At 36.2% G+C, this 27,598-nt stretch overlaps 1 protein-coding gene across 4 annotated transcripts in view; it reads left to right on the top strand.

The window, feature by feature from the left end:
• The first annotated feature begins 6,037 nt into the window (after positions 1 to 6,037).
• Positions 6,038 to 27,598, top strand: part of mctp2b (multiple C2 domains, transmembrane 2b) — a 37,099-nt gene continuing 15,538 nt past the window's right edge. Inside the window, exons 1-10 of one of the 4 annotated variants that reach the window (XM_083940126.1) lie at positions 6,038 to 6,110; positions 12,781 to 13,369; positions 17,843 to 17,893; positions 19,206 to 19,317; positions 22,158 to 22,300; positions 22,503 to 22,579; positions 23,670 to 23,784; positions 23,964 to 23,996; positions 25,994 to 26,164; positions 27,402 to 27,532. In XM_083940126.1, the coding sequence (XP_083796252.1) occupies positions 12,830 to 13,369; positions 17,843 to 17,893; positions 19,206 to 19,317; positions 22,158 to 22,300; positions 22,503 to 22,579; positions 23,670 to 23,784; positions 23,964 to 23,996; positions 25,994 to 26,164; positions 27,402 to 27,532 (1,373 nt within the window). In that variant the 5' untranslated portion in view covers positions 6,038 to 6,110; positions 12,781 to 12,829. Of the gene's footprint in view, positions 6,233 to 6,343; positions 6,432 to 12,780; positions 13,370 to 17,842; positions 17,894 to 19,205; positions 19,318 to 22,157; positions 22,301 to 22,502; positions 22,580 to 23,669; positions 23,785 to 23,963; positions 23,997 to 25,993; positions 26,165 to 27,401; positions 27,533 to 27,598 lie in introns of those variants that run through there. The other 3 variants (XM_083940125.1, XM_083940127.1, XM_083940128.1) reach the window with 3 other exon arrangements.

Raw genomic sequence — 27,598 nt, forward strand, 5'->3', positions numbered from 1 at the left:
ATACAATAATAATGACATGATAAAAAGAGTAAAATACAATAATAATGATATGATAAAATAAAGTAAAATACAATAATAATGACATGATAAAATAGAGTAAATACAATAATAATGATATGATAAAATAGAGTAATTACAATAATAATGACATGATAAAATAGAGTAAAATACAATAATAATGACATGATAAAATAGCGTAAAATACAATAATAATGACATGATAAAAAGAGTAAATACAATAATAATGATATGATAAAATAGAGTAAAATACAATAATAATGACATGATAAAATAGAGTAAAACACAATAATAATGACATGATAAAATAGAGTAAATACAATAATAACGACATGATAAAATAGAGTAAATACAATAATAATGACATGATAAAATAGAGTAAAATACAATAATAATGACATGATAAAAAGAGTAAAATACAATAATAATGACATGATAAAATAGAGTAAATACAATAACAATGACATGATAAAATAGAGTAAAATACAATAATAATGACATGATAAAATAGAGTAAAATACAATAATAATGACATGATAAAATAGAGTAAATACAATAATAATGACATGATAAAATAGAGTAAATTACAATAATAATGACATGATAAAATAGAGTAAAATACAATAATAATGACATGATAAAATAGAGTAAATACAATAATAATGATATGATAAATAGAGTAAATACAGTAACAATGACATGATAAAATAGAGTAAAATACAATAATAATGATATGATAAAATAGAGTAAAATACAATAATAATGATATGATAAAATAGAATAAATACAATAATAATGATATGATAAAATAGAGTAAAATACAATAATAATGATATGATAAAATAGAATAAATACAATAATAATGACATGATAAAATAGAGTAAAATACAATAATAATGACATGATAAAATAGAGTAAAATACAATAACAATGACATGATAAAATAGAGTAAATACAATAATAATGACATGATAAAATAGAGTAAATACAATAATAATGATATGATAAAATAGAGTAAATACAATAATAATGACATGATAAAATAGAGTAAATACAATAATAATGACATGATAAAATAGAGTAAATACAATAATAATGACATGATAAAATAGAGTAAATACAATAATAATGACATGATAAAATAGAGTAAATACAATAATAATGATATGATAAATAGAGTAAATACAATAATAATGACATGATAAAATAGAGTAAAATACAATAATAATGACATGATAAAATAGAGTAAATACAATAATAATGACATGATAAAATAGAGTAAATACAATAATAATGACATGATAAAATAGAGTAAATACAGTAATAATGTTATGATAAAATAGAGTAAATACAATAATAATGATATGATAAAATAGAATAAATACAATAATAATGACATGATAAAATAGAGTAAAATACAATAATAATGATATGATAAAATAGAGTAAATACAATAATAATGACATGATAAAATAGAGTAAAATACAATAACAATGATATGATAAAATAGAGTAAAAAACAATAATAATGACATGATAAAAAGAGTAAAATACAATAATAATTATATGATAAAATAGAGTAAAATACAATAATAATGACATGATAAAATAGAGTAAATACAATAATAATGACATGATAAAATAGAGTAAAATACAATAATAATGACATGATAAAATAGAATAAATACAATAATAATGACATGATAAAATAGAGTAAAATACAATAATAATGATATGATAAAATAGAGTAAATACAATAATAATTATATGATAAAATAGAGTAAAATACAATAATAATGATATGATAAAATAGAGTGAATACAATAATAATGACATGATAAAATAGAGTAAAATACAATAATAATGACATGATAAAATAGAGTAAAATACAATAATAATGATATGATAAAATAGAGTAAATACAATAATAATTATATGATAAAATAGAGTAAAATACAATAATAATGATATGATAAAATAGAGTGAATACAATAATAATGATATGATAAAAAAGAGTAAATACAATAATAATGACATGATAAAATAGAGTAAATACAATAATAATGACATGATAAAATAGAGTGAATACAATAATAATGACATGATAAAATAGAGTAAATACAATAATAATGATATGATAAAATAGAGTAAATACAATAATAATGACATGATAAAATAGAGTAAATACAATAATAATGACATGATAAAATAGAGTAAATACAATAATAATGACATGATAAAATAGAGTAAATACAATAATAATGACATGATAAAATAGAGTAAATACAATAATAATGACATGATAAAAAGAGTAAAATACAATAATAATGACATGATAAAATAGAGAAAAATACAATAATAATGTTATGATAAAAATAGTAACATACAATAATAATGACATGATAAAATAGAGTAAAATACAACAATAATGACATGATAAAATAGAGTAAATACAATAATAATGACGTGATAAAATAGAGTAAAATACAATAATAATGACATGATAAAATAGAGTAAATACAATAATAATGACATGATAAAATAGAGTAAATACAATAATAATGACATGATAAAAAGAGTAAAATACAATAATAATGACATGATAAAATAGAGAAAAATACAATAATAATGTTATGATAAAAATAGTAACATACAATAATAATGACATGATAAAATAGAGTAAAATACAATAATAATGACATGATAAAATAGAGTAAATACAAAAATAATGACATGATAAAATAGAGTAAAATACAATAATAATGACATGATAAAATTGAGTAAATACAATAATAATGACGTGATAAAATAGAGTAAAATACAATAATAATGACATGATAAAATAGAGTAAATACAAAAATAATGACGTGATAAAATAGAGTAAAATACAATAATAATGACATGATAAAATAGAGTAAAATACAATAATAATGACATGATAAAATTGAGTAAATACAATAATAATGACATGATAAAATAGAGTAAATACAATAATATGATATGATAAAATAGAGTAAAATACAATAATAATTATATGATAAAATAGAGTAAATACAATAATATGATACGATAAAATAGAGTAAATACAATAATAATGACATGATAAAATAGAGTAAATACAATAATAATGACATGATAAAATAGAGTAAATACAATAATAATGACATGATAAAATAGAGAAAAATACAATAATAATGACGTGATAAAATAGAGTAAATACAATAATAATGATATGATAAAATAGAGAAAAATACAATAATAATGACATGATAAAATTGAGTAAATACAATAATAATGACATGATAAAATAGAGTAAATACAATAATAATGACATGATAAAATAGAATAAATACAATAATAATGATATGATAAAATAGAGTAAATACAATAATAATGACATGATAAAATAGAGTAAATACAATAATAATGACATGATAAAATAGATTAAATACAATAATAATGATATGTTAAATAGAGTAAAATACATAATAATGACATGATAAAATAGAGTAAATACAATAATAATGATATGATAAAATAGAGTAAATACAATAATAATGACATGATAAAATAGAGTAAATACAATAATAATGACATGATAAAATAGAGTAAATACAATAATAATGACATGATAAAATAGAGTAAATACAATAATAATGACATGATAAAATAGAGTAAATACAATAATAATGATATGATAAAATAGATTAAATACAATAATAATGACATGATAAAATAGAGTAAATTACAATAATAATGACATGATAAAATAGAGTAAATTACAATAATAATGACATGATAAAATAGAGTAAATACAATAATAATGACATGATAAAATAGAGTAAATACAATAATAATGACATGATAAAATAGAGTAAAATACAATAATAATGACATGATAAAATAGAGTAAATACAATAATAATGACATGATAATATAGAGTAAAATACAATAATAATGACATGATAAAATAGAGTAAAATACAATAATAATGATATGATAAAATAGAGTAAATACAATAATAATGACATGATAAAATAGAGTAAATACAATAATAATGATATGATAAAATAGAGTAAAATACAATAATAATGACATGATAAAATAGAGTAAAATACAAAAATAATGATATGATAAAATAGAGTAAATACAAAAATAATGACATGATAAAATAGAGTAAAATACAATAATAATGACATGGTAAAATAGAGTAAATACAATAATAATGACATGATAAAATAGAGTAAAATACAATAATAATGACATGATAAAATAGAGTAAATACAATAATAATGACATGATAAAATAGAGTAAAATACAATAATAATGATATGATAAAATAGAGTAAATACAATAATAATGATATGATAAAATAGAGTAAATACAATAATAATGACATGATAAAATAGAGTAAATACAATAATAATGACATGATAAAATAGAGTAAAATACAATAATAATGACATGATAAAATAGAGTAAATACAATAATAATGATATGATAAATAGAGTAAATACAATAATAATGACATGATAAAATAGAGTAAATACAATAATAATGACATGATAAAATAGAGTAAATACAATAATAATGATATGATAAATAGAGTAAATACAGTAATAATGACATGATAAAATAGAGTAAATACAATAATAATGATATGATAAATAGAGTAAATACAGTAATAATGACATGATAAAATAGAGTAAATACAATAATAATGACATGATAAAATAGAGTAAATACAATAATAATGACATGATAAAATAGAGTAAATACAATAATAATGATATGATAAATAGAGTAAATACAGTAATAATGACATGATAAAATAGAGTAAATACAATAATAATGATATGATAAATAGAGTAAATACAGTAATAATGACATGATAAAATAGAGTAAATACAATAATAATGACATGATAAAATAGAGTAAATACAATAATAATGACATGATAAAATAGAGTAAATACAATAATAATGATATGATAAATAGAGTAAATACAGTAATAATGACATGATAAAATAGAGTAAATACAATAATAATGATATGATAAAATAGAGTAAAATACAGTAATAATGGTATGATAAAATTGAGTAAAATACAATAATAACTGCTAAATATATGTTCATACACAATTAGTTATACATTTTAATAAAAGTAATAGAAAAACGAATTAATGAAATGAATCAAAACACGTCAGAATCCATTCAAATGTCGGCATTTGCAGTGGAGCATGTTCATTTAAAGAAGAACATACGACCTTTCCCGATAGTTCCAATCTAATGTGCCACAACATCCCATCCCATCTTAGATTATAGGAGCTAAACTGAAAAGTAAGAATGGAGGGCGGCTGGATTAAATGTGCCAAGGTTACTGGGAATGCCGACAGCTGTTTGACTAAAGGATTAGTTATTATGTCATTTACCAATAGGACGATTCAGCTTCACATGACCACATCCATGGGTCCAGATCACCTCACTGAGTAGATTTGCATGGTGACACAGGTGACCCCTTGACTCCTCACATGTTGAGTTTAGTCCAAGGTGTGTGACAAAGGGGGGACGTGTCTGTTTGACTGACTGAGCCTTTCGGATGACTCAAATATAACCCGGGGGCTGCTGACACCACCGGAGGAATGCGCACCTCAGGCAGGCGAGGCGAAGTGAGCAGGCGGGAAATGATAAGATAGTTTTACTTTAAAATAACAACAGTTGTTCTAGTTCATTAAAACAAACGTGTGTAAAGGCTGTGCTAAATGCTTCCAGTTCGCCTACTCTATTTATTATATCTCTATTTTGTGTATTGTTCTTGGGTCCACGCGCTCCAGGGCTTTTATTTTGAAAGTGTTAATGTAACAGAGGTTGACGTTTGGTACGGTCACAAACACGCGCGCGCACACACACACGGAGTCACACACACACACACATGTACGGATGTACACGCGCGCGCACACACGCACAGGCACACACACACACGGAGAGGAGGAAGTCCGTGAAGGCAGCATCACGGTCGATGTTGTGACGCCAGTGTGTAGCAGCCATGAGGTGAATAGGAAACAGTCGTCGGAGGTTCGTAACAGCGGGAAAGGTAAAGTTCACTGTAGGTCTGTGTTTCTAGGGGCGACGCAGGGGCAGGAATAGCGAGTTACCTGTGGGGGTCTTTGAGGAGGGGCTGTCCAGGTGAGCCGCCTTCCTTCCTGCGGCGGACAGGTGAGAAGTGACTCGAACATGTATTTCTTATTTCCTACGTGTATGAAAAGAGCCCGCGGACAAACTGTTCTGGCAGTTTTGTGTTTGTAATCAACAGCATCTTGTGCAACAGGATTTAAAAAAGTTCCCATGTCGACAAGAGTCGGTCGGCAACGCGGCATTCGCAAACAACAAAACTAGTTTAGCCCACAGTCTTCTGGTAAGTTCACACTGTTGAGTTTGAGGTTATTTCTTTTGATTTATTGAGGTTAGTTGTGTTGGTCAGTGTGTGTAGTATAGTATGCTGAATGACCCCCGTCGTCTTAAGGTATCAAGCTACAACGTGTGTAATGTTTTAATGTAATTTGCAAGATCCTTTAAATGGACATTGGTCTGATCTTTCACTCAGTGAGTGCATAGCGTTACTGTGACTTCTTGGTTTAGGTACATGAGTATGTTTGAAAGACATCCAAAAGTTTAAAATCCACTGGAACTGTAGATTTGTCATCGGTGCGCTTGTTATGGAGCAGCTTATCTGTGTGTGTTTTTGTCGTGCCCCATATCAAAGTGGAGACACCGCAGACTGAATCAGTCCAGGAAATAGTTTCTTGTCTAGTTCTGACAGGACAGGGCTGTGCTGCTGTTACTCACCGACTGAGAGAACACAACCGAAATGCACTGAAAATGTGCCCGATCCGACCGTATGGGATTATCTGGTGTTTGCGATCAGGATAATAATTAACAAAGAGGTCATTTCAGAAGTGGACAGGTGTTTTTAATATGTATCGGCCTTGGACGGACAAAGTCATGCTTGTACATCTGTAAAATGAGAGCATCCAGTGTGCAAATGGGCTTTTATGTTTAACCACAGATTAACCCAGTTCTGTAAAAATCAGTGTCTTTGTGTACTCAAATGGTGGTGACCTCATGTGGGATTGAGAGGAGTAATACAGCATGCAGACATGCATGTTTTCTCACAGTCATCACTGCATGTGTCAGCCTGCTCCAGGTCCTGTAATAACACTGTTACACACACACACACAATCCCAACCTTTTCCCAGTAGAGATACTGATTTGTGGAAATACAATTTGGATCTATGTTTTTCCAGTTGAAGTGTAATTCCTCCGTAAAATCACCCCATGGTCTTTTTTTTTGGCACTATCATTGAAGACCGCAAAGCACTCATTCGCATCCCACATTAACCGTAGCGAGCTGGTACCTGGGCAAGTAGGTAAGTCTTTAAAAAACTCTTTGAATAAACTCTGGGTTCACTAACTACGTTGTTGGTGCTTGGTTTTATGTGTAAGGACTCTTCTCATGCTACTGCAGAAGTTTGGTGTTACTTTGAGCAGTATTAGTGGTTAAAAAAGAAAACTGTTTTAATGCCTTCACCTTACTGCCCTGAGCTAATCACTGTTAGCCACGTCCGGCTGATAGCGACTCTCCTGGATATCTCTGTTAATAGTTTATAAACAAAATTATAAATGTCTCGATGGCTTATTTGATGTATAGCATTGCCGAAAAGGACCATGGGATGATTTTTCGCCGTAATTACACTTTAATGTTTCAGTAAGCATTTAATCAGTTTATAGCTCTTTTTAAAGTGTTCTCTTTACTTTGCATTGTTCACTCTTCAGACTCATATACTCGCCACAGAAGTCATCTCTCTTCATTTTGTTTAAATCAACTTATGTCCTTCTATTACGTAAGTGCATGCATTTGTTACCAGTAGCATCAACTGTTATTTTATGATCTTATTGAATTATATATTTGTATATGGTACTGACATATAATAAAGTTACACTTTCTACAATCGACAAATGCAACTTACGTACTCACTGACTTCAGAGCCTTATTCTTAGTCACTCTGTGATTTCCTTTATTTTGTTTTCATCTGTTATTGTGTTAGGCTACAGTGGTGTTTGTGTAACGCTGCGACCTTTGACCTCAGCACTATTAGTTTCTTGTTCATCGTAATCTATAAGACCAATCTTGTTTTTTCTGGCCTTCTCACTGAGCTTCTCTTTACATATGAGAGTCAGATAAATGACTAAACTGTGATGCAGATGAGCTTAGTAACAGTGTACGAGGTTGTCTGTAGAACCGGTGGATGCTTCGGCAGAGTCACCTTGAACTGGGCTGGCTTTGCGTCACAGCCTTCACATGTCCACAGATCGGTCTGGCATTGGGGCTGTACTCTGAAAGGGACCTGCCTTGCTGTTTAAACTTGAACTGGCTCATGTTTTAAAATGAAGAATGACAAGAATGAAGCTCTTCCCATTAACAAATTGGAAAGGAGGCTGGTCTGACTGTATCTGGCCAGCTGTGGAGCCATTTAGATTGCATCTGTTTAGTCCAGGTCAAGTCTGGCTTGATTGGCAGTTCAATTGAGTACCATAGCCCACTGGTTATTTATTAATTACATGATTACAGCAGGGTCCTGTTTCATCAGAAGTGGACCGTTAATGTTTTTGGGACCTTTATACACAATTTAAGATGAACTCATTTTATCATCAGGTCAAGGATCCAGTGTCATGCTCAATGCCACTTTAGTAGTATGTACATGTAGTTATTGTGGTCAATTTGTGCTACCCGGTGCTTTCTGTCAACCACTCTAGCTTCCGTTACAGTCCATAAGGTTATTGGGACTGTTCTTTGAATTAAGTGAGCACAGTGTACAGAGCACAGCCAAGGTCAAACTGATCACTACAGCCTCTCTGTAACCCTGTGCTTCGGAATAACTGTTTTGTTTATTCTTTTACTTACATTGATAAGAACGACTTTATTGTCATCCGTATATATACATAGCAGTACGGTAAATAGAGGAAGATAATTGTTTCCCTGGTCTGGGTACAGAAACAGAAGAATTAATGAATTAACATAAGCTGCAAACACACAAAAACAGGTACATATACGAGACAAGTTTCCACCAAGCAGCCTCGTTTACTTCAGTTTGTTGCACATTAGAATGATTATTTTTACTTTTTCATGTCAAAAGTTGTGGATGGTACCAATAGAACCGTCCATTCCATCCCTTTTTTCATTATCCCATACTAAGCACGCTTCAATACTAAAAGGTGGAGCTACAGGAGTCTTTGCTTGTTATGTTGTCTTGTGTTCACGTGGTCTTTCTGGGGTCATAGACCATACCTGTTACTTCCATTGACCCTTGACCTCATTTCTGTCGGTTGCTCATAAAGCTGTTGATCCTGTCGAATATAAGTCGATTGTGTGATGCTCTGACACAAGTCCAAGTAAATGAAATGAATAGAGAGGTGAAGGCCATTAGCCCTGTAGGCAGTCTTGCAGGTTAACTGGTTTGTCCTTTATGACCAATAATAATGGTGAATGAAAGACATCCAAGCTTCCTGTTTTTAACTGAAACAACAGATCGGTGTTCCCTTCAGGGCTCCTTTTCTGGATAACCTGGTCAACGTGGAATTGGGCTGAACTTGTGAGTCAGTCAAGATTTAAGTGTCAGATTTTAAAGCTCGTAATAGCAGCATCATGGCTTTTATTCACACATACTCACTTTAGATCTTCTCTATTGTCTGCTGTTTAACATTATCAAAAAATCAAATGAAAGGTTCAAAGAACACGATTTGTGCTTTGATTGAATACAGAAAGATGTTGATCAAAGCCATCTGGTCACTAACCGGGAAGCTGTATGTGAGAACGCAAACGTCTGATTGGACTTAGACAGACTCTACCTGCCTGCTCCCTGGTACAAAGTATTGAACCCATGTGTGAATAGAGCAGGTCTTTGTCAGGAGAATTCACACTGAGCGAGTGTTCACGTTAATGACATGTCTATCGTGCAGCTCAGGCAAATCCTGAAGAAAACAAACACTCAAAGGTGAAGGGACTTCTGTCGGTAAGGGTCGATGCTGAAATCGCAAGAGACTTGGTTGTACACGACCAAATCAAGAACCGGCTATGTGACCACGGTGTAATCGGCGTCGTGTCCTGCTTCCTGCACACTCTACCCAGGTGCCACCCTCCCCTAACCAAATGGAGAATTTCCAGTAAGTTAGAACGCTTCTGATAAGGATAATCTCCTGCTGTGTGCTACATGTGAGGAAGGGAAACCTTGATTAATCTGATTCTCCTGACATTGTCTGTAGTTCATATGAGAAAACAGCTTTAGCCTGTCTGTTGTTTGGTACTGGGCAGGTAGTGTACAGTGTACAGCTCTGTTGCTGAAAACAGCTTCTTGTTGATGCTAAAACACAGAGTTGATTTGCCAAGACGGGTGATAATTCTTATTCTTTGTTGGATTGACTCTATAGGCACTCTCACTTAACACAGTCATTTGATCCATTGTTATTCATGAGATTTTGTTTAGAGAAGCTTCAAAGCAGCTTTTTGTAGATTTTGACAATTTCCAGCTCCAGTGGCAGCATCAGAAAAAGACTGTGGCAGACAGAATGCACTCCGCTACACTAAAACCCTGCAGACGAATTGGATCTCAAACGTAAACTTAGCAGGGATTCCGGTACAATATGGAGCTTTAAAGAGCTAAAGCGCTCTAGAGCTACAGGAGACTTTGGGCCTTCATGCACACCTCCCTCACCTGTGTCGTTATGGGTAAATTAATCATTTAGATCTCCGTAATCTTTTGAAAAGTAAAAAATGTTTTTGGCAGCTGAAATCCAAATACACACACCTCCTACTCATTGATTGCTATGCTATATGTTAGCCTGTCACCCCAAATCACGTTTGATTGGATACATGTATGTAACCAACTCCTAGTTAAGATAAGGCTCTTAAAAATAAGTTACAGTTGGTTTTTTTTGCACTATATTTGGAAACCGGGGCTGAGTCAATATGGGTTCCATTATGGATATTTCAGTTACAAAACCGAAATTAATGCTATAAATTGTACAAGGGACACTTAAACTTGTTGTTTACATTAACAATTGACCCCAAAACAGTTCCGTTAATGCACTTTTAAATCAACATGAACACACTACAGCAGTTAAAACAATGAAGTGAAACTCTCCTGACTTGTATCCTGAGGCTTTTGAAAATGGTTATAAAGCCTAACTTTGGAGCACGTTTCTTTTTATGAATCTATATTTCTTCTAATAAAGGTGGATTATAATCAGAAGTTTTTTTTTTTTTTTTAAACCCAGCCCTAGAGGAAACACAAGTAGATTGGTAGATTATTACACTTCTGTATACTTTTAGATGATGATTTCTTTCAGTGATTTGTCATTTGAATAATAAACAGATCCAGAGTCAGGCCTGTCAGTGGCCAGCATCCCTTTCCTCTGCCTGCTGTCTCTCTCTTACCCTTTCAGTTATACACCATCTAATCCTTGTATTTAGGTCAGACGATAGAATTCTGAATCCAGGATATCTGAGTCATTAGTTTTCTCATTTTCTCCAAACTAGATATAGAAAAAAGTGGTTGCTGACTAATTCCTAGGAAATCTACTTCGGCCCACCCCTGATATATATCGGTTCACACTAAAAACCCCTTCGGAAAAATATGAAAACTTTGATTACATCTTGTTATTGTTTATGTTGTACTTCGTTATCAGTGTCTGACATTTTAAAATTCTTGATCTTGATGAGTGAGTGAGTGTTCCTCGTGCTCTGCCCCCCCCTTCATCCCCTTCACCTTACCAGCTGATAACATGGCAGGACAATGACAGAACCAAGTATGAGGCCAGTAAGAGGCTTGTGGGGCTGTTGCTTTACAAAATCAGGTTTTGTGAGAATCAGCACCTGCCCAAAGTGCTGTATTTGTCGTATGGAGTTCATTTCAAAAGATGACAGCTTAAAGTGTTAATCACTCATCACACTATGCACTCACTGCTTTGGCTACCTGTTTCATTTAACTATAAATGGAGGTCTCGTTTCACATAATGAGAGTGACTTTGTCGTGGGGAAACTGTGAATGAATGATGGAAGACTCGTCTGAACACACACGCACACACACACACACACACACACACACACACACACACACACACACACACACACACACACACACACTCTCACACACACACACACACATTGGCTGCACTCCAAAAATGAGAACACACCTCAATCAAACTTGTTTCTACTGATAATCACATCAGGCAATCCTCCAGAATGTGCGTATAATTTTTGTACTGTATAAAGCAAAGCAGTTCAGTTGCATTCCATAAAACACTATGTTCATTAGTCAGGCAATACCTTTGTACTGTTATGTGTTTATTTTTATCCACCACTTTTAAGTGTTCAAACGACAGGAATACCTTACAGGACTGTTTAAAACATGGGTGTAGTATCTGTGATGGCACAGTTACAGTTGCTTAGGAATGTTTGTTTGATTTCCACATAAACACAGCCACCCTTGCTGATTGTAATAGCTGTAATTATTTGAGGGCTGACCAAGACTAGATGAAGAATTGATGTCAGTTACTTGTGGCCAACAGAGGAATATTTTGACTGAGAATTAACCAGCCAGTTGTGAATGTCTGGAATTGTAAGAACGTGAGACAGACACTGATGAAATGCAGCTTTATATAGTAGATGAACAGTGACTGAATCTCTCCGTCTGTGTTTTGTACTGTAGCTGTCAGGCATGTCCACATCTTAGACACGGACTAAAACTCCCTCCCATCATGGACCCCAAGAAGCCGGGCATGCTGCGGCATCTCCGCCAGAAGATGCTTCCACACCTCAGACGAGGCAAGACGAGCTCAAGCAAGCATCTGGCTCACCTTGAACCAACCATGGACAATCGGATGAGCTCCTCCGTTCCCGACATGAGGAACATGAGGGACCTGAGGGACATCAGAGACAAGAGGGAAATGAGGCAGGAATATGCTTCCATTTCCTCCAGCACGCAGCTTCAACAGTACAACTCTCCCAGCTACAGCAACCCCTCCACTCCGCTTGTCAAGCCTGCTCAAGGCCCGGGAGCAGATGGGAGTGGTCTGATGATGAGAGTAGCTGGTGGAGGAGTCGAGAGGAGTGTGCCTGCAGACTGCACAGACTGGGCTTCCTCCCAGGACTCATTTAGCAGTGTCTGCGAGGGGGAGAAGACACAAAACTACAGAGCTGCCAGGGGCATGGAGCCTGAGGAGCTGGCACTGCCGGAGATGATGACCGTCTACAGCCCAGACCCTTCCTCTGTGGAGGAGTCCCAGCACAGCTCACAGGTACACAGTACACTCTGCATTTGAAATGTTGAATCAATCAAAGAACTGATCTGATCACTCCTCCAAACATAAGCAGGGGTCTTTATGTATAAAGGTTCAAACTTCTTGGGTGGTAGCATTCAGAGAGATTCCTGTGTCCAAGTTGGCTCTTTCTTTGTATGAATGTTTCATTTAATATTTAAGGCTTTCATAGACTCATTAACAGTGAACATGACAGTAGAATACAGTAGTATTGTATTCTGTTTCCCTGTGATGCACAGCTAAAGAGATAAGGTACTTCTAAGAAATGGCTGGCGTATTGTGCAGGTGTGTTTGCACAGGACTTACAAAGTTTAACTTGGAGGAGCTGGATGAAGTTGAAATTCTTGGTCCCTCCAAAACCAATAGTCTCTTGCACCACTGGACAAACTCTGGCTGTATTTGTTTTTGTACTCCCAAAGCATGAGATTTAATGACTCATCTCTCAACACACTCACATTTAGAATTTAATAACAGAGATGTGGACTTGAGGTCACTCAAGTCACTGTTTTGATGAATTGCAACTTGACTCAAAACTTGACTAGCCTTGAGACATGATGACTGGAATGACTTGTCATTTTCAGATGAAATATTTTCAAAAGTTCAACGTGGTCAATGTTGACATTTCAAGTGAGTGTAATATTACCCGATGTCTGTGAGGGCTAATGTTACCTAAGGCAGATAAAACTCCGTAGTTAGGTAACATTAGCCTGATAACAATTTATATTACTTACTGTAACAACACAACCAACAGAATAAGAAGAAATAAATGGGCATAGGTTTTTGTTTGATTACATTTATTTAACTGAATATTATAATTATAGTACAAATTCAATACATGGTCATGGACGTGAACAGGTTAGATAAATTTCCCAATAGTATTAGACTCACACTCGTACTCATACTTTGTCTATAAGGACCAGATACTGCAGGTAAGTGACTTGACATAACCTAAGATGTTTCGTCATGACACTTGTGAATAGGCAAGTAGACATGACAGAAACGTCATACACAGTCTCAATGTAAACACATGCACATGCATAACATTTCCTGTAACATTATATCTTCTCCTCACATCAGCTTGTTCCCCCTCCTCCCACAGACGCTTGAGCAACAAGTGTTCGCTCTCTCTCTGTGTGTGTGTGGATAGGATAGTTATTTATGCAGATATAGCACCTTGCCTGCTCATTGACAATAGGTAGCAGATGGCTACTGGTGAGTGAGTAGTGACTAAATTAATAAATTAATTATTAACTAATGAATTCATTATTTATTTGACTAATAGCACTCACATAAACATGGCTTGCAAAATTCTACAGCTGTGGCTTTAAGTGGCTTATTTAATCAACCATTATTCCAAAAAAGCTGAATCACTGAGCAGCATTTGACTATAGTTCTGCAAATCGGCTGCCTGTCAGCATCACAGTAGTCCACATTTCCCAAATCATTCTGCAAAACCGGACACAGTCTCCAAAGAGGGCCGAGGTCAGGGTCTGTACACCTTAATGATACATTATTGTCCTTGTTTACATACAGAACAAAGTCCACAGACACCTGTGAAGTCACGGCCTTACCTTTGCTACTGAGTTATGTCAGAGTTCATAGCTCGTTGAATACGTTGTTCATTAGATAGACTAAAAATGAGATCAGATCCTCTCCACCTACATCACATTCCACCCAGTCCCCATCAGCGCCATTGTTTTCTCTTAAGATGAAAGGTGCTGGTGCTGGGTTATCATGTGCCTTCACTGTTCACTTCACAGGATGGCAGAGCTTCCCATATTTGGATAGATAGTTAGTTAGATAGATAAATAAATACATTCTTTATATAATATGTTTTGCCTAGTTTCATTGTGGGTGGGGTTTGAGATGAGACCGGGTGTGGGCAAAGTGTAATAGGATGAAGAAATGACAACTCCATCACATTGGAGATTGGAGGCACAGATTAAAACAGTTTAACCACAAGTGTCGCTGAACAAAGACAGTAACTAGTGAATGTTGCCTTGTGACTTTGCACCACACCCTTGATGGTCTTACTGTGGTGACATGGCATTTACTAGTGAGCTCTTAAGTTAATATGTACACACAAAATATTTTCTTCACTTATCTCAACAGCTGTTGGATGGATTACTATGAAATTTGCTTCTTGTGTTGTCGTCACCTCCTGCTCCCTGTTTAACCACCAGTAGCCACTTAAGCGAATTACTTGGAGCCTGACGAGATGGATTTTCGTGTATGTTCCATGTATATATATATATATATATATATATACATAGAAAATAAGCATGGTACTGACTTGTATATTTATGCTTTAAAATAACTGTTTTTCTAAATATTAAAGGTACAATTCAACAATTTTGGTGTTTTTTAGATATGTCCAAAGCCTTTGACTGCATTAATCATGGCAAACGGTTTATTAAGCTGCAAGAGCGAGGGGGGCCTTCATATTTAATTAGAATTCTGCATTATTGGTAGTCACACCATACCATGCAAGTTAGATGGGGCAAAACAATATCAACCCCATTTTCCTGTTTCTGGGGTCAGACAAGGTGGAATATTGTCACTATCCTTTTAACCTGTATATGGACGGTCTGTCAAGAGAGTTAGAGGAGTGCAAGAATCAGCTTATTAATCATTTAATGTTTGCTGATGACTTAATCCTTTTGTCACCTTATAGTGCTTTTAGTGGTTTACAGCAACAAGTATTGGTATTCAGTATGACATCAAATATAATCCCTAAAAGGGTGTTATCATGATAGTCAGAACTAAAGGATCAGAAGCTCAAAGTCCCCTCCTTTTACCTGTCTGAGCAGGAGCTAGAAACTGTTAACAAAGTAAAATACTTAGGGCATATTATCAGGGATGACGTGAGTGATGATGATGATGATGATGATGATGATATTCATCGCCAGTGCTAAAAATTGTATGCCCAAGCAAATATACTGGCAAATTTTATATGTGCACTAATGATGTCAAAACAAGTCTTTTTGGAGCTTATTGCACTCACACACTTTACACAGCACATCTGTGGTGCAGCCACGGTAAAGGAAGATGAACAAGCTAAAGGTGGCGTATACAGTAATGACACTCTAAGGGGGAGTTCTGTTAAAGTACCCAAGATGGAAAAGTGCAAGCAAGATGTTTGTAAACTGTAATCTTCCCACTTTTCAGGCATCACTTAGGAATTTTTATGTATGAATTTATATGTAGGCTGACTGAGTCTAGGAATAGTAAAATAAGGTCTTTGACTGACCCCAGCCTTAGTGAGACAATATATTCCTCCAGCCTTTGGAAATATTGGAACAAACATTTGTATGTATTTTAACCTTTAGCACACATGTCTACAAATGTGTATTTTTATCTTTGTCTGTGTATTGTGTGTTTGTCTTTTATACCTGGACCTTGAGTCTGTCAAATAATAATAATAATAATAATAATAATAATAATAATAATAATAATAGCTAATGAGTGTTGATATGGTTGGCAGGTGTAGTTTGGTAGAAAGAAAGTAGTTACTCAAGATAATCCACAGACCTGTTTGAGCAGTTTAATGTAGGAACTGAGTCATGATTTCTGGAAAGAGACAGTGCTGTAGAGTTTTTCAAACGTGTATTTTCTTCTACTTTGAGCAAAACTAGCCAAGAGCATCTAATTACATTATATTGGAGAGAAGGCAGACATCTGTGCGGCCAATATCTCCAACATTCGGCAAAACTAGTTGGACTGATAAATGGCATCACTGCTGAGAGGAAAAATATGTGTTTTGGATTTTGAGATGAACTGCCCCTTTTTAAACAATTCACTACAGGCAGGGCAATTGCAGAATGGGAATACAGTAGTACAGTACAGTAGTGAGAACAAGTGGGTTCGTCAGGTTCATTTTCCCCTGTGGCCCCAGAGCAAGGTCTTTAACTCTGTTTCCCTTAGAATTTGAAATACGTCTGACATTTTCAAAAACACACACAAACAGGAAAATCATCATTCTTATGTTCATTCCTGAAACACTGCTTTTTGGTAACAACAAGAAATCTGCAAAAAGTCAAACAAACAGATGCACGTCCCCCTAGTAAGGTGGCCAAAGAATAATTCTGTATCGTTTTATTTTTCAACCCTACTTTTTCAAAAACAAAATACATATTTTTATTTAGGGCAAAATGCTTTTGTGGCTTAAAGTCTACAGGGCGGCGAAGGCTCAGAATTGTAGTTACTGTGAACTGAACAACACGGAAAATGACCTTTTTTTCATTGTGTTCTGTTGTGTATCGCTGTTCAGTCTCCAGGATACAGGAATTTTTAATAAGTGCTCGGAGGATTTGTGCTGCGGGTCGAAATCCCAAAGAGAGTTCAGTTCCTGAACTGATCAGCAGACTGAAACTTTCCTCTTTCACCAACTGGAACATTTTTTTCAATCACATGATAGATTTCTGAAATGTTTTTATCTTTCTGTCTCTACAGTACGAAAGCAATTTGAACGGTCACGGGTTAAAAGACGAGGATAACCAAAATGTAAGTGCTGCCTTCACTTTAATATTATATTATTTACTATGATGCCTTCAAAGGATTTAGCTCACAAAAAATAAGGTCATGTTGAAAGTTGAAAGAGGCACATCTCTCTGGTTAAAAGGCTCTAACGTGCAGACAGAAGCGTTGGGATGTGGCGGACACACACACTCATGTCAAAGTTTAATTCCAGATTATTGTGTGTTCAGGACATGATGGCACAGTGGGTGGTGTGTAGTTCAGCACTCAGTGTTTGCCATCCTGGCTTTTGTGGCCGAACAGGGTCGGGATGCTGAGCTGGGGGATTCCAGGCGACCAGGGTTTATTTTCTGAAAGATGCTTGGTTTGGTGGAGAGGCTTAACAGTGATTAAATAATCCATTGCATGGGCAGTAAGTAGACGGCATACAACTGCATACAGCCTTCCATAGAGTGTACTTTTTTATGATGAATCAAACGATAACAAAAGATCGATTGCAACAGTAGAGCATTCTGAGAAAAAGACAGACTTTAGAGTGAATAAAGGAAAGCAGAACAAATCAAGAGAACGTGCAGTCGTGTGTCACAATGTTATGAAAAAAATAAAACAAGTCAGCTTTCGTTTACAGCAGGGACTTGTGCAGCGAGGGACGATGGGGACACCACACTTCATTTTACATTAATGTTATTCTAATAAGAATAAGAAACCAGCACGAATTAGAGCTGTCAATATGTGCTCTAACCCCTAATTGCAGCTTATTGGGAATCTATAAATTAGTTGCACAAGAACGTAATGAGACAAAGGAAAATGTAACAAATTATGATTCAATGATGATTCTAGTCTTCCGACCACTCAAGCTGCTTTTACACTGCCTGCCACATTCACCCATTCACACACACATTCAGACACTGATGGCAATTCTAATACAATCAAAACTTAAATATATCAAAATAAGAATTTGGTTAGGTTGAGGTTTTTTCACATTCAGCTGGGTATCCATCTCAATACTTTAAGAATCCTGACTAAAATGTGTCTGTTACACCAACTATCAAAAGCTGTCACTTACTGAAAGCGAGCATCAAATTTTTTGTTTTTTTCTATATATTTTTTGATGGGATAGTTTGAATTAAAATCAAAATATACATTAAAACAATGTTAGTTCTTTTGTGTAGCTAAAATTGGGTTTGTAGAAAAACATGTTTATATTGGGGTATAAAGGGGAATTTTAAAAAAAAGCATGGTTTTAGAATCTGTACTGAAACTCAGCTGTAATCAGATGCACTGCTACCTGTAATAAAATAAATAATGATAATGCATTGGTGTGTCTGTGTGTGTCCAGTCTGAGATGGGCAACGAGACTCTGAGTGGGAGCATCAGGGATCTTCCCAGGTCCTTCCTGCTCACCATCAACCTAAAGGAAGGACGCAACCTGGTCATCAGGGACCGCTGTGGTAAGAACAGTCTCTCCCTCTTCTACTGTCTCACCTCACTGTCAACAACACTGCCGCTAAATTACTGAACCATGTGTGTGTATGATGATGATGATGATGATGTGACACATACAGATCTTTCTTTGCGAATTGATGAACTGTAGTCCCGTGTGCAGGATCTTCAGTAACCACAAGGTAAAATGAATCCTTATTCGTAGCCTCTGCGATGGAGGAGCAAATAATACTTGAGCGCGTTGGTGTAGCAGTCGTCACGTTACCCTCCTGACCTAAATCCGAAAGTAACAGATTACATTACAGCGTTACCTACTGAGAAAAGTAACTGGTTAGAGTACTTTTGCATTACTGAAAATGAAAAGCCCTTTGTGATTCCTTGCACATGTTGGTTTTATTGTCCAGAGGGCTTGTGGCCTACTGTACACATACCTTAGTATGTTGCAACTCTACTGTCATTGCATTGTCCACGCCCCGAAACCTGTAACTCTGCTAGCTGATAACATGAATGACAGATGAAATATCCCCTTTACAGATTTTTTATTAACCATTATGTTTCATTACAAGTAAACATGAAATCAAGAGGACATGTTACCGCAGGATCGGATACCTTCCACTAGTATGCTGCATGAGCAAAAGAAACAATTGTAAATACAGTAATATTATTTGTCAATGTAACTAAATAAGTGATTACTTGAATTGCCAAACTAAATCGTTACGTAACTCGTTACAACAAAAGACTAATCTGACTTAGAGCTTTGGTTCTATCTGGGTCGGGCTGTAATTTCTCAAAATTCACTAGGGCTTGTATCAGGTCAGGTCCGCGCACATTACCACGATATCTATTCAACTTCAACTATTCAAAGCAGTGGAAATTCATGTTTTTATTCAGGCTTGAGCTCAAAACTGCTGTCGTGGTTCAGGCTCGAGTTGAGCTTGGAAAGAAGCTGTTTTGGTTCATGTTGGCTCGGGCCTGGGTTTTTTTTTGGACCTGGTCATAGCTCTAGTCTGAGTACTCCAGCCCCTCAGCACTGCTGATGACACATGGTTTCAGTTTGTCAGCTATATCATTTATATCATGTCCAAGTGAGTAGGTGCTATTGCTACCTGTTCTGTTCTCACGCTCGTGTTGCAGCTGGTGCTTGTAAGTGTCGTCCCCTCACTCATTTGTAAAGTTCGTGTCCTGTGTCACTTTAAAAACAGAGACCTTTGTCATATCAAGTCTCATCTTTCTTTATTGCGGTCCGGTTTTCTAAACTCACCAAACGTTTGAGATCATTTGTGCCCAGAAGAGTGTTCTGAAAAGCTGTGTCCTATGCCAGTGTGTGTTTTCCCTTGCCTTGACCTTCGTTTGTGTGCTTAGCCTCGGCTCATTAATGATGGCCAGGAGTGTCTGTTTGATAGCACACAATGTTATTGACTCCAGGGACACCAAGACAGCCGAGTGTCAGGTTGACTGCAGCTCCCGTAACAGCCTGGGCAGGATTCCACACAGCATATTAGAACCTGTCTGAGCCACACCCAGCATTCATCGCAGCAGGCCTTTCACTCTGGGCATGTTTTCAGATTACATTTCTTCTCTCGTGTGGCTTTGTGTTTACACAGCCAGGCTCTGGGTACAGATAATGCAGAAAATGAAGGGGAGGATCAAGGTGCAGGAGGATTTGGTTACTACTGCATTATTGTTAAGACCATAAAGTCTTTTAAAAGCAGTGCATGAAAGACCTTTTATTTTTTTCTGTTTGATCAGATTATTATATTTATATAAGCTGCATGCATATTTGAATGCAGCTGACTGACAAAACTGCTTTGCTGTGTAATAAGTCTGTAATGTAATAAAAGCAAAACCATAGAGAACCTGGTGTGATCACATAGGGCATGTGTCTGGTGGACTGCTGCCCTCTGCTGGGAGATCGACAGAAGTCACAGATTGCACTTTCTCTACCTTGAAGAGAAGTGATAATTTGACAAAGCGGCAGCAAATGTGAGATGTAAAAGTATTCAAATGCTTTCATAAAAGCTAATAATGAAAGTAATGCACCATCACATGTTCTATATAAGTGTGATACAGTAGCCATACGCAAGCACTGCAGGCGCAGAATTCCAATGACACTGCCGATTTTCAACAAATAAAAAAGTACAAAATAAAACTCAGAATGTTAACACAACTCCACCTCAAGCAAAATCTAATAAAGATTCTACTAAATTCTGCAGATTTTCATTCCGGATCCCTCCATTCGGGTCTGGTCATAAGATGCTACTGGTAATAAACACATAAATACAGTTTTCAGCTGCTGTCCATTTCACAATGGAAGCTGAAATCTGATTGGCTGTTGATTCAGGAAGCTGTGGTCCCATCAGTTGGGGAGGAAAGAAACCACATCCGCCGTAAGACACATGAGAGATGACACCATGAGCAGGCTGGGCCCTTTTACTGAAAACTATTTCCCTTCAAGTGAAATGAGAAGCATGGTCATGGCCTTGGTGTTTATCACATCAGTCACAATGACAAGGCAGCCCTGTCTTTTGAAAGATAAGAGAGACAGGGGAAGGGTGTATTTTGTGGCCTATAAATGAAAACAAAGCTTTCTTTTAAAAAAAGTATCTGTTATCGCTTAATTGAAGTGTAATTAATGAATGCAGCTTATAAAATCCTTAAGCTTTATTTCCAGGCTAAATGAACAGCTGCAGTGCTGTCAGTGTTTAATCCCTGTTAACAGAAGCTCTACACCAACCACAACAATAACCAATAACGCCACCCCCACTGACACTCTGATCAGTGTTAGCAACATCAGTAACAAGTGTGCATGATCCCTTCTGCATTGTTCTGTGTTTGATATCATTTTCAGGCACCAGCGACCCTTATGTGAAATTCAAATTGGACGGGAAAACATTCTACAAAAGCAAAGTGGTTTATAAAGACCTTAACCCCAAATGGAACGAGACCTTCTCTCTACCTGTGAAGGATCTGTACCAGAAACTGTACATCAAGGTACCTTACTTACTTACTTTGTTTTAGAATAAATGCATTGTTTTGTGTTTCACTGGTTGTTGAGAATTTTTGTAATCGCCCCTCATGTGGTGCAGCCCAGAGCCATGGATAAGGGAGGTTCAGTTATCAGCTTTATATCATTATTAGAATATAATGGCTGTCTCCATGATGCTTTGTGTATTAACTTATTGACGTGCCACAGGTATATGACCGCGATCTGACAACGGATGACTTCATGGGCTCCGCCAGTGTCCTCCTGAGTGATCTGGAGATGGACAAGTGAGTGTCTCAGTGAGAGAGTGCACTGCTAATCTTTTATTAAATGATACGTAGAGAATAGGACACTTGCAGTAGAATAAGCAGTAATAGTTTTCTGATGGACAAAATATGTATTGGAGATTTCTTTTTTTCTCATTGTGAGATCAACTCGCCTAATTATTGCATCAGGAAAGATGGTCAGGGATCACTTTTTTAATCCGACAAGCAATTTGTTGTATTTTAGAAGTGTAAGGGAATCAGCAGAGTGGCAGAACTGTTTATTTATCACATGGAATTTCGACATTCAACAACAAATTTAAAACCCCAAACGTATATTTGCATTTCTATACTGCAAATTGATATTACTTATTTTCTGACATATAAGCTAATAACTACGTATATTACTGTAATGAGCTATTATCAGTGCATATATATATATACATATATATATATATATATATCCCTGGCCAATTCATCAGTCATGCTCAAGTGTAGTATTGACTTGGAGTTAGTGTTATTGTGTGACTTTGGTGTTATTAAAGGCTTAGTTCAGATGCACAAGGTCACACAGAGATCAGATCGAGAACCACTGTACTAAACCATGAATCATGCGTAGTATTGAGGGTTCTTTTCTCTTATTGTAGCATGCATAATGTAAACTTACATTGAGTCGTGAATAATGGTTATGGGCTAGTGTGTTTTCAACATTCATTTCCATTTAAAAATAAGAAAACATGTACATGAACAGCCCATTTACGCACAATCCACCTTAACATACACTCAAGTCCACTCACTCACTCTATACAGAAGAGATGAACACTCTAATACAACAGTAATGTAATATATGCAGGGCTAAATGGCTTGTGAATCCTATTTTGTGCATTTTTCTATGTTAATATTGCTGCTCTCTCTATTACAAGTGAATACTAAATTACAACTTGCTGCAGCCTTAAAAAAGATGGAATAGACTTTCTCTGACATTGCGTCAACAAAACTAAACATGATGATCTCTCTGGTTGATGTTGTGCTGTCAGTGTGGCGCACCACTGCCCATCTCTGGTCTAGATCTGTTTAACTTGTATTCAGGCTGAAATTCATTTTTTTTGTTCAGGATCAATGAGCTGTCTTTGCCTTTGGATGACCCAAATAGCCTGGAGGAGGACATGGGGCTCGTGCTGGTGGACATAAGTCTGTCACACAGAGATGGAGACAGCAAAAGAGGCAATGTAGGGCAAGCTCCCATGTACTGTGTATATAAATATATATACTGCATGTTTTCTGACAGAAGGGATACTTGTGCCATCGTATTTATTGCACGTGTATGGTTTTATCCAATGTTTCTGTCTATGTTCAACTAACCAGTGTCCTTTTGTCTTGTCACTTAAATGCATGCTCCTGTCGGCAGCGGTGGCCCCAAATGAGAAAACGAAGTGTTAGGGTAAGAGATGATGAAGTGACATTTACCTTGTTTGGTCAGCATACAGATATCTGCCAGATATGATAAAAGAGACTACATTACATCGAACTAACATAGAAGAAGTCGCTAACAGTACTTGTTTTTCTCGACAACCGTTCATCCGTTTGACTTTACACTCGGCCGGTGTATTGCTGAGGACCCAAGGAAGTGAAGTGTCGAGTGTGAGCTCTTGAGAGGAACAGGACATATTTATCAGCAGTGCATCACGTAGGCTACACACTGTCTAGTATTAACTGTCACACCACCGAAAGGCATGCTGTGTACAGCTCTCTCTCCGCCGCTCGCTACAGTACATTCAAGAACAGATGAAGAGAGAGAGACTGGAGATGTGAGACTGTAGCAAACTCAAACATTTCAAGCATCAGCAATGAAACTTTCAGAATGAACGGCCTTTGTTCCAAGAAATAGCCTGGTCCCAAATAGCTGTCTCTCGCATTGCTAGGGGACAGGACTATGTCATGGCAGCTGTATTGCTCTGGAAGTGCAGTGTCGAGTGTGAAGTTGTTTGGATGAGCGGTTCTTAAGAAAGCACAAGCAGTAGCAGCAATCGGCCCGTTCCAAACAGACACCTTTTGATCGTGCACTGCACTAGCCAAGGACAAAATCTGGTCAAATGTAGAAAGAGAAGTAAAGAGCTTCTGTTCAGACTAGTCAAATACATAAGTACGGTGAAGCTGACCGCTGGCTTCTCCTGGTTAAGCAACATTTTATTAAGACAGATATTTTGGCGGTTACATGAACTGAAGTTGATCTGAATCATTGCTGTCTCTTTGCACAAGAGGGCGGCAAATCTCAATTTACAACTCAGTTTTTAGTATATTTAATCTTTTGCTTATTGTCAACAAATCCCATAAAAAGGTCTATACCAGCAATGAATCGATCCTAGCAAGTACTGCCTGTGTATTAAAATCTTAATAGACCTTATTCCTTTTTCCCATAGACCTCCATTGTAGTCCAAAAACCACGAGAACCAGAAACATAGGCACTGTAGTTAGTTTTGATTTGAACCCACATTGGCCGTCTGGAGGTTGTGTTCTTACTGACGAGGTGTCTTCACCCATACTGCATGCATGCTGAATGCATGTTTGTTTTTGCTTATCACATCATTGCCTGTACACCATCTTTTGTAATGCATGAATCTGTGAATCTGAGTAGGAGCTTTCTGTGATGCTTCAACCACCACATCTGCCATCTTTGCTCATTCCAGACCCTGTCTGCATGTTTATAATTTGAGTCGGCCACATGATTCTATGTCTGGCAGTTGTTTGCAGTGCTGAACCGTTACCTAATAAAGTGGCCACTGAGTGCATGTTCCCCTGCTGCTTCAGTGCTAATTGTACTCGGCCAAGTGCTTTCAATGCGCTTTATGAATTGAAACATGCTTTTCTGACTATGCATGCGACAGAAGAGATTGAGACAGGACATCGCTGTCACAGCGTGATCTGCATTAATTGAATCTGGGTTAAATATATTTCCCCACAGTGCAGTGTCTTCATGTAAGCTCAGCTAATTATCTTAGGATATGGCTCCCTGTTATACATGGGAGAGACACTGCTGCTCTGTATTGTAGCTACTGCAGGGTTTACTTAATCTCTCAGTGAGCTGAAGGAATAATTTAATTCTCTGTTCACTGGAGAAGAGAGATAATGTTGTCTCATTCAGCTGTCTCCCAAGGGTGCTTGTTATAAGGCCCTCATTCAAAGTGTGTTGCTATCTGAATCAAGTGTTTTATAGGTGACCATTTCCAGGTCGAATTCCCTCTCTATTTACTGTACTGATTCATGTTGTCTTTCTTTCCGGTCACTGCTTGATGATATATATAAAAAAGGGTTGGTAAATATGTAAAAGGTATTGGATTCAGTTTGATTAGATAATCCTATATTGCAATGCTGTTTTTTCTCTGTGTATTCTGAATGTCTTTCCTCCTACCCTCTTCACTCCTTTGTTTCAAATCCCAGTCTGGAGGCTCTTCTCAGAGCATCCGTCTGTCAGAGACGATGAGGAAGAGTCAGCTGTGGACGTCTGTTGTGTCAGTGACTCTGGTCGAGGGTCAGGAGCTGCTGCTGGACACTCAGGGAGGTCAGCTGTTTGTTCGCTTCAGACTGGGAGAGCAGAGATACAAAAGCAAGGTACTGGATGGAGGGCTCCTGCACTCCCCTCCTCCTTTTGCATTGTCCTTGTTCTTCTTAAACACTCTATATTCCTCAAAGAAAAGAGTAGGGGGGGGGGGGGTAAAACCTAAAGTGTTCAAGTAAAATAAGAGAATGTAACTTCATTATTTTCAGCCCATTTTTTATGAAGCATATTATGTGAACCCATTTTTTTTAAGTTCAGTATGAACAAGAGGTACAGCTAATATTATTTTATGCAGCAAACCTATGAGTTTATATCATATCGTTAACAAGTATATCATTTTTTCATTCACATTTGTCATACTGTGTCCAGAGTGACTTATAATTAGAGATGTTCCAACACCATTTTTCCTAAGCTTGTACACCGTGCTGATCTGGTACTGGTGTGTGAAGAAAAAAAAAAGAGGTAGATTTCAATTAAATAATTCACATTTTTTCACATGCTCACCGATGCCAGCAGTTTAGGAGGTATTTGAGGCATTTCCGATTCTGGTATTGGAGCAAGACTACTATAATTACAACAGTACAATAATCCGTTTTGAAAGTGCAAATGTAAGGGTCGTAATGCCCTTATACTCTCTGAAGTTGAGAGATCATGAGAGAGAGCAATGGAATAATCGAAAGCGTTTTTTGTGTGCGTGACATGAACAGCTCTAATCACCGCTGCTCCTGGCAGCTGGATGATGTCTTAACAGTGATGCCCACTTTCTCGCTCTGCCAGCGCTGTGGCTACTGTCACTGATTATTATCTTGCTATTCTGCAACATCATCCATTACACATCAAAGCTACATGCTAATGAGCGGCATCACTCTGTTTCTTTTCTTATATGCAGGTTCAAAATGACAGTAATTACTCTTCATGCCTTCGTGTGCGATGGGTATTTCTGATGTTGATTTCTGAAGATGCTTAAGAATAAAACAGTCAGACATTAATCTGTTGGAAAATCCACTGGTTAACCTTCTTAATAATATGTTCTAGGTCATTCACAGCTCGATAACTACAAACTTGTCATAAAAATGATGCTTTCCTGACATGCAAATGACATAAAATTGACTGACAGCGTTTAGACAACCACTTACCATTTTAACACAACAGAGAATTTAGGGTATCAACATTTTCTGACTCTGTTATCTTCATTCCAAATGGCTTCTCTCAGCGTTTCATGTGCATGCACGTCAATAAGAAAATATATATTACTTTATGACTCATATTGTGACCTCATTTTTGATTCAGAATCACTGCAAAGTGCCCAACCCTCAGTGGAGAGAGAGGTTCACCTTTAAACAGTTTGTGGACAGGCCGGACATCCTGGAGGTGGAGCTCTGGTCCAAGGAAGGACGGCGGAACGAGGAGTGTTTGGGAACGTGAGTCTGCATTCAGAACCCATGTGTTTTGTATGTGTGTGCCTGCTGTACCATATGTGAAGGCCT

This window comes from Echiichthys vipera, assembly GCF_963691815.1.
Source record: "Echiichthys vipera genome assembly, chromosome: 1".
NCBI classification, from domain to species: domain Eukaryota; kingdom Metazoa; phylum Chordata; class Actinopteri; order Perciformes; family Trachinidae; genus Echiichthys; species Echiichthys vipera.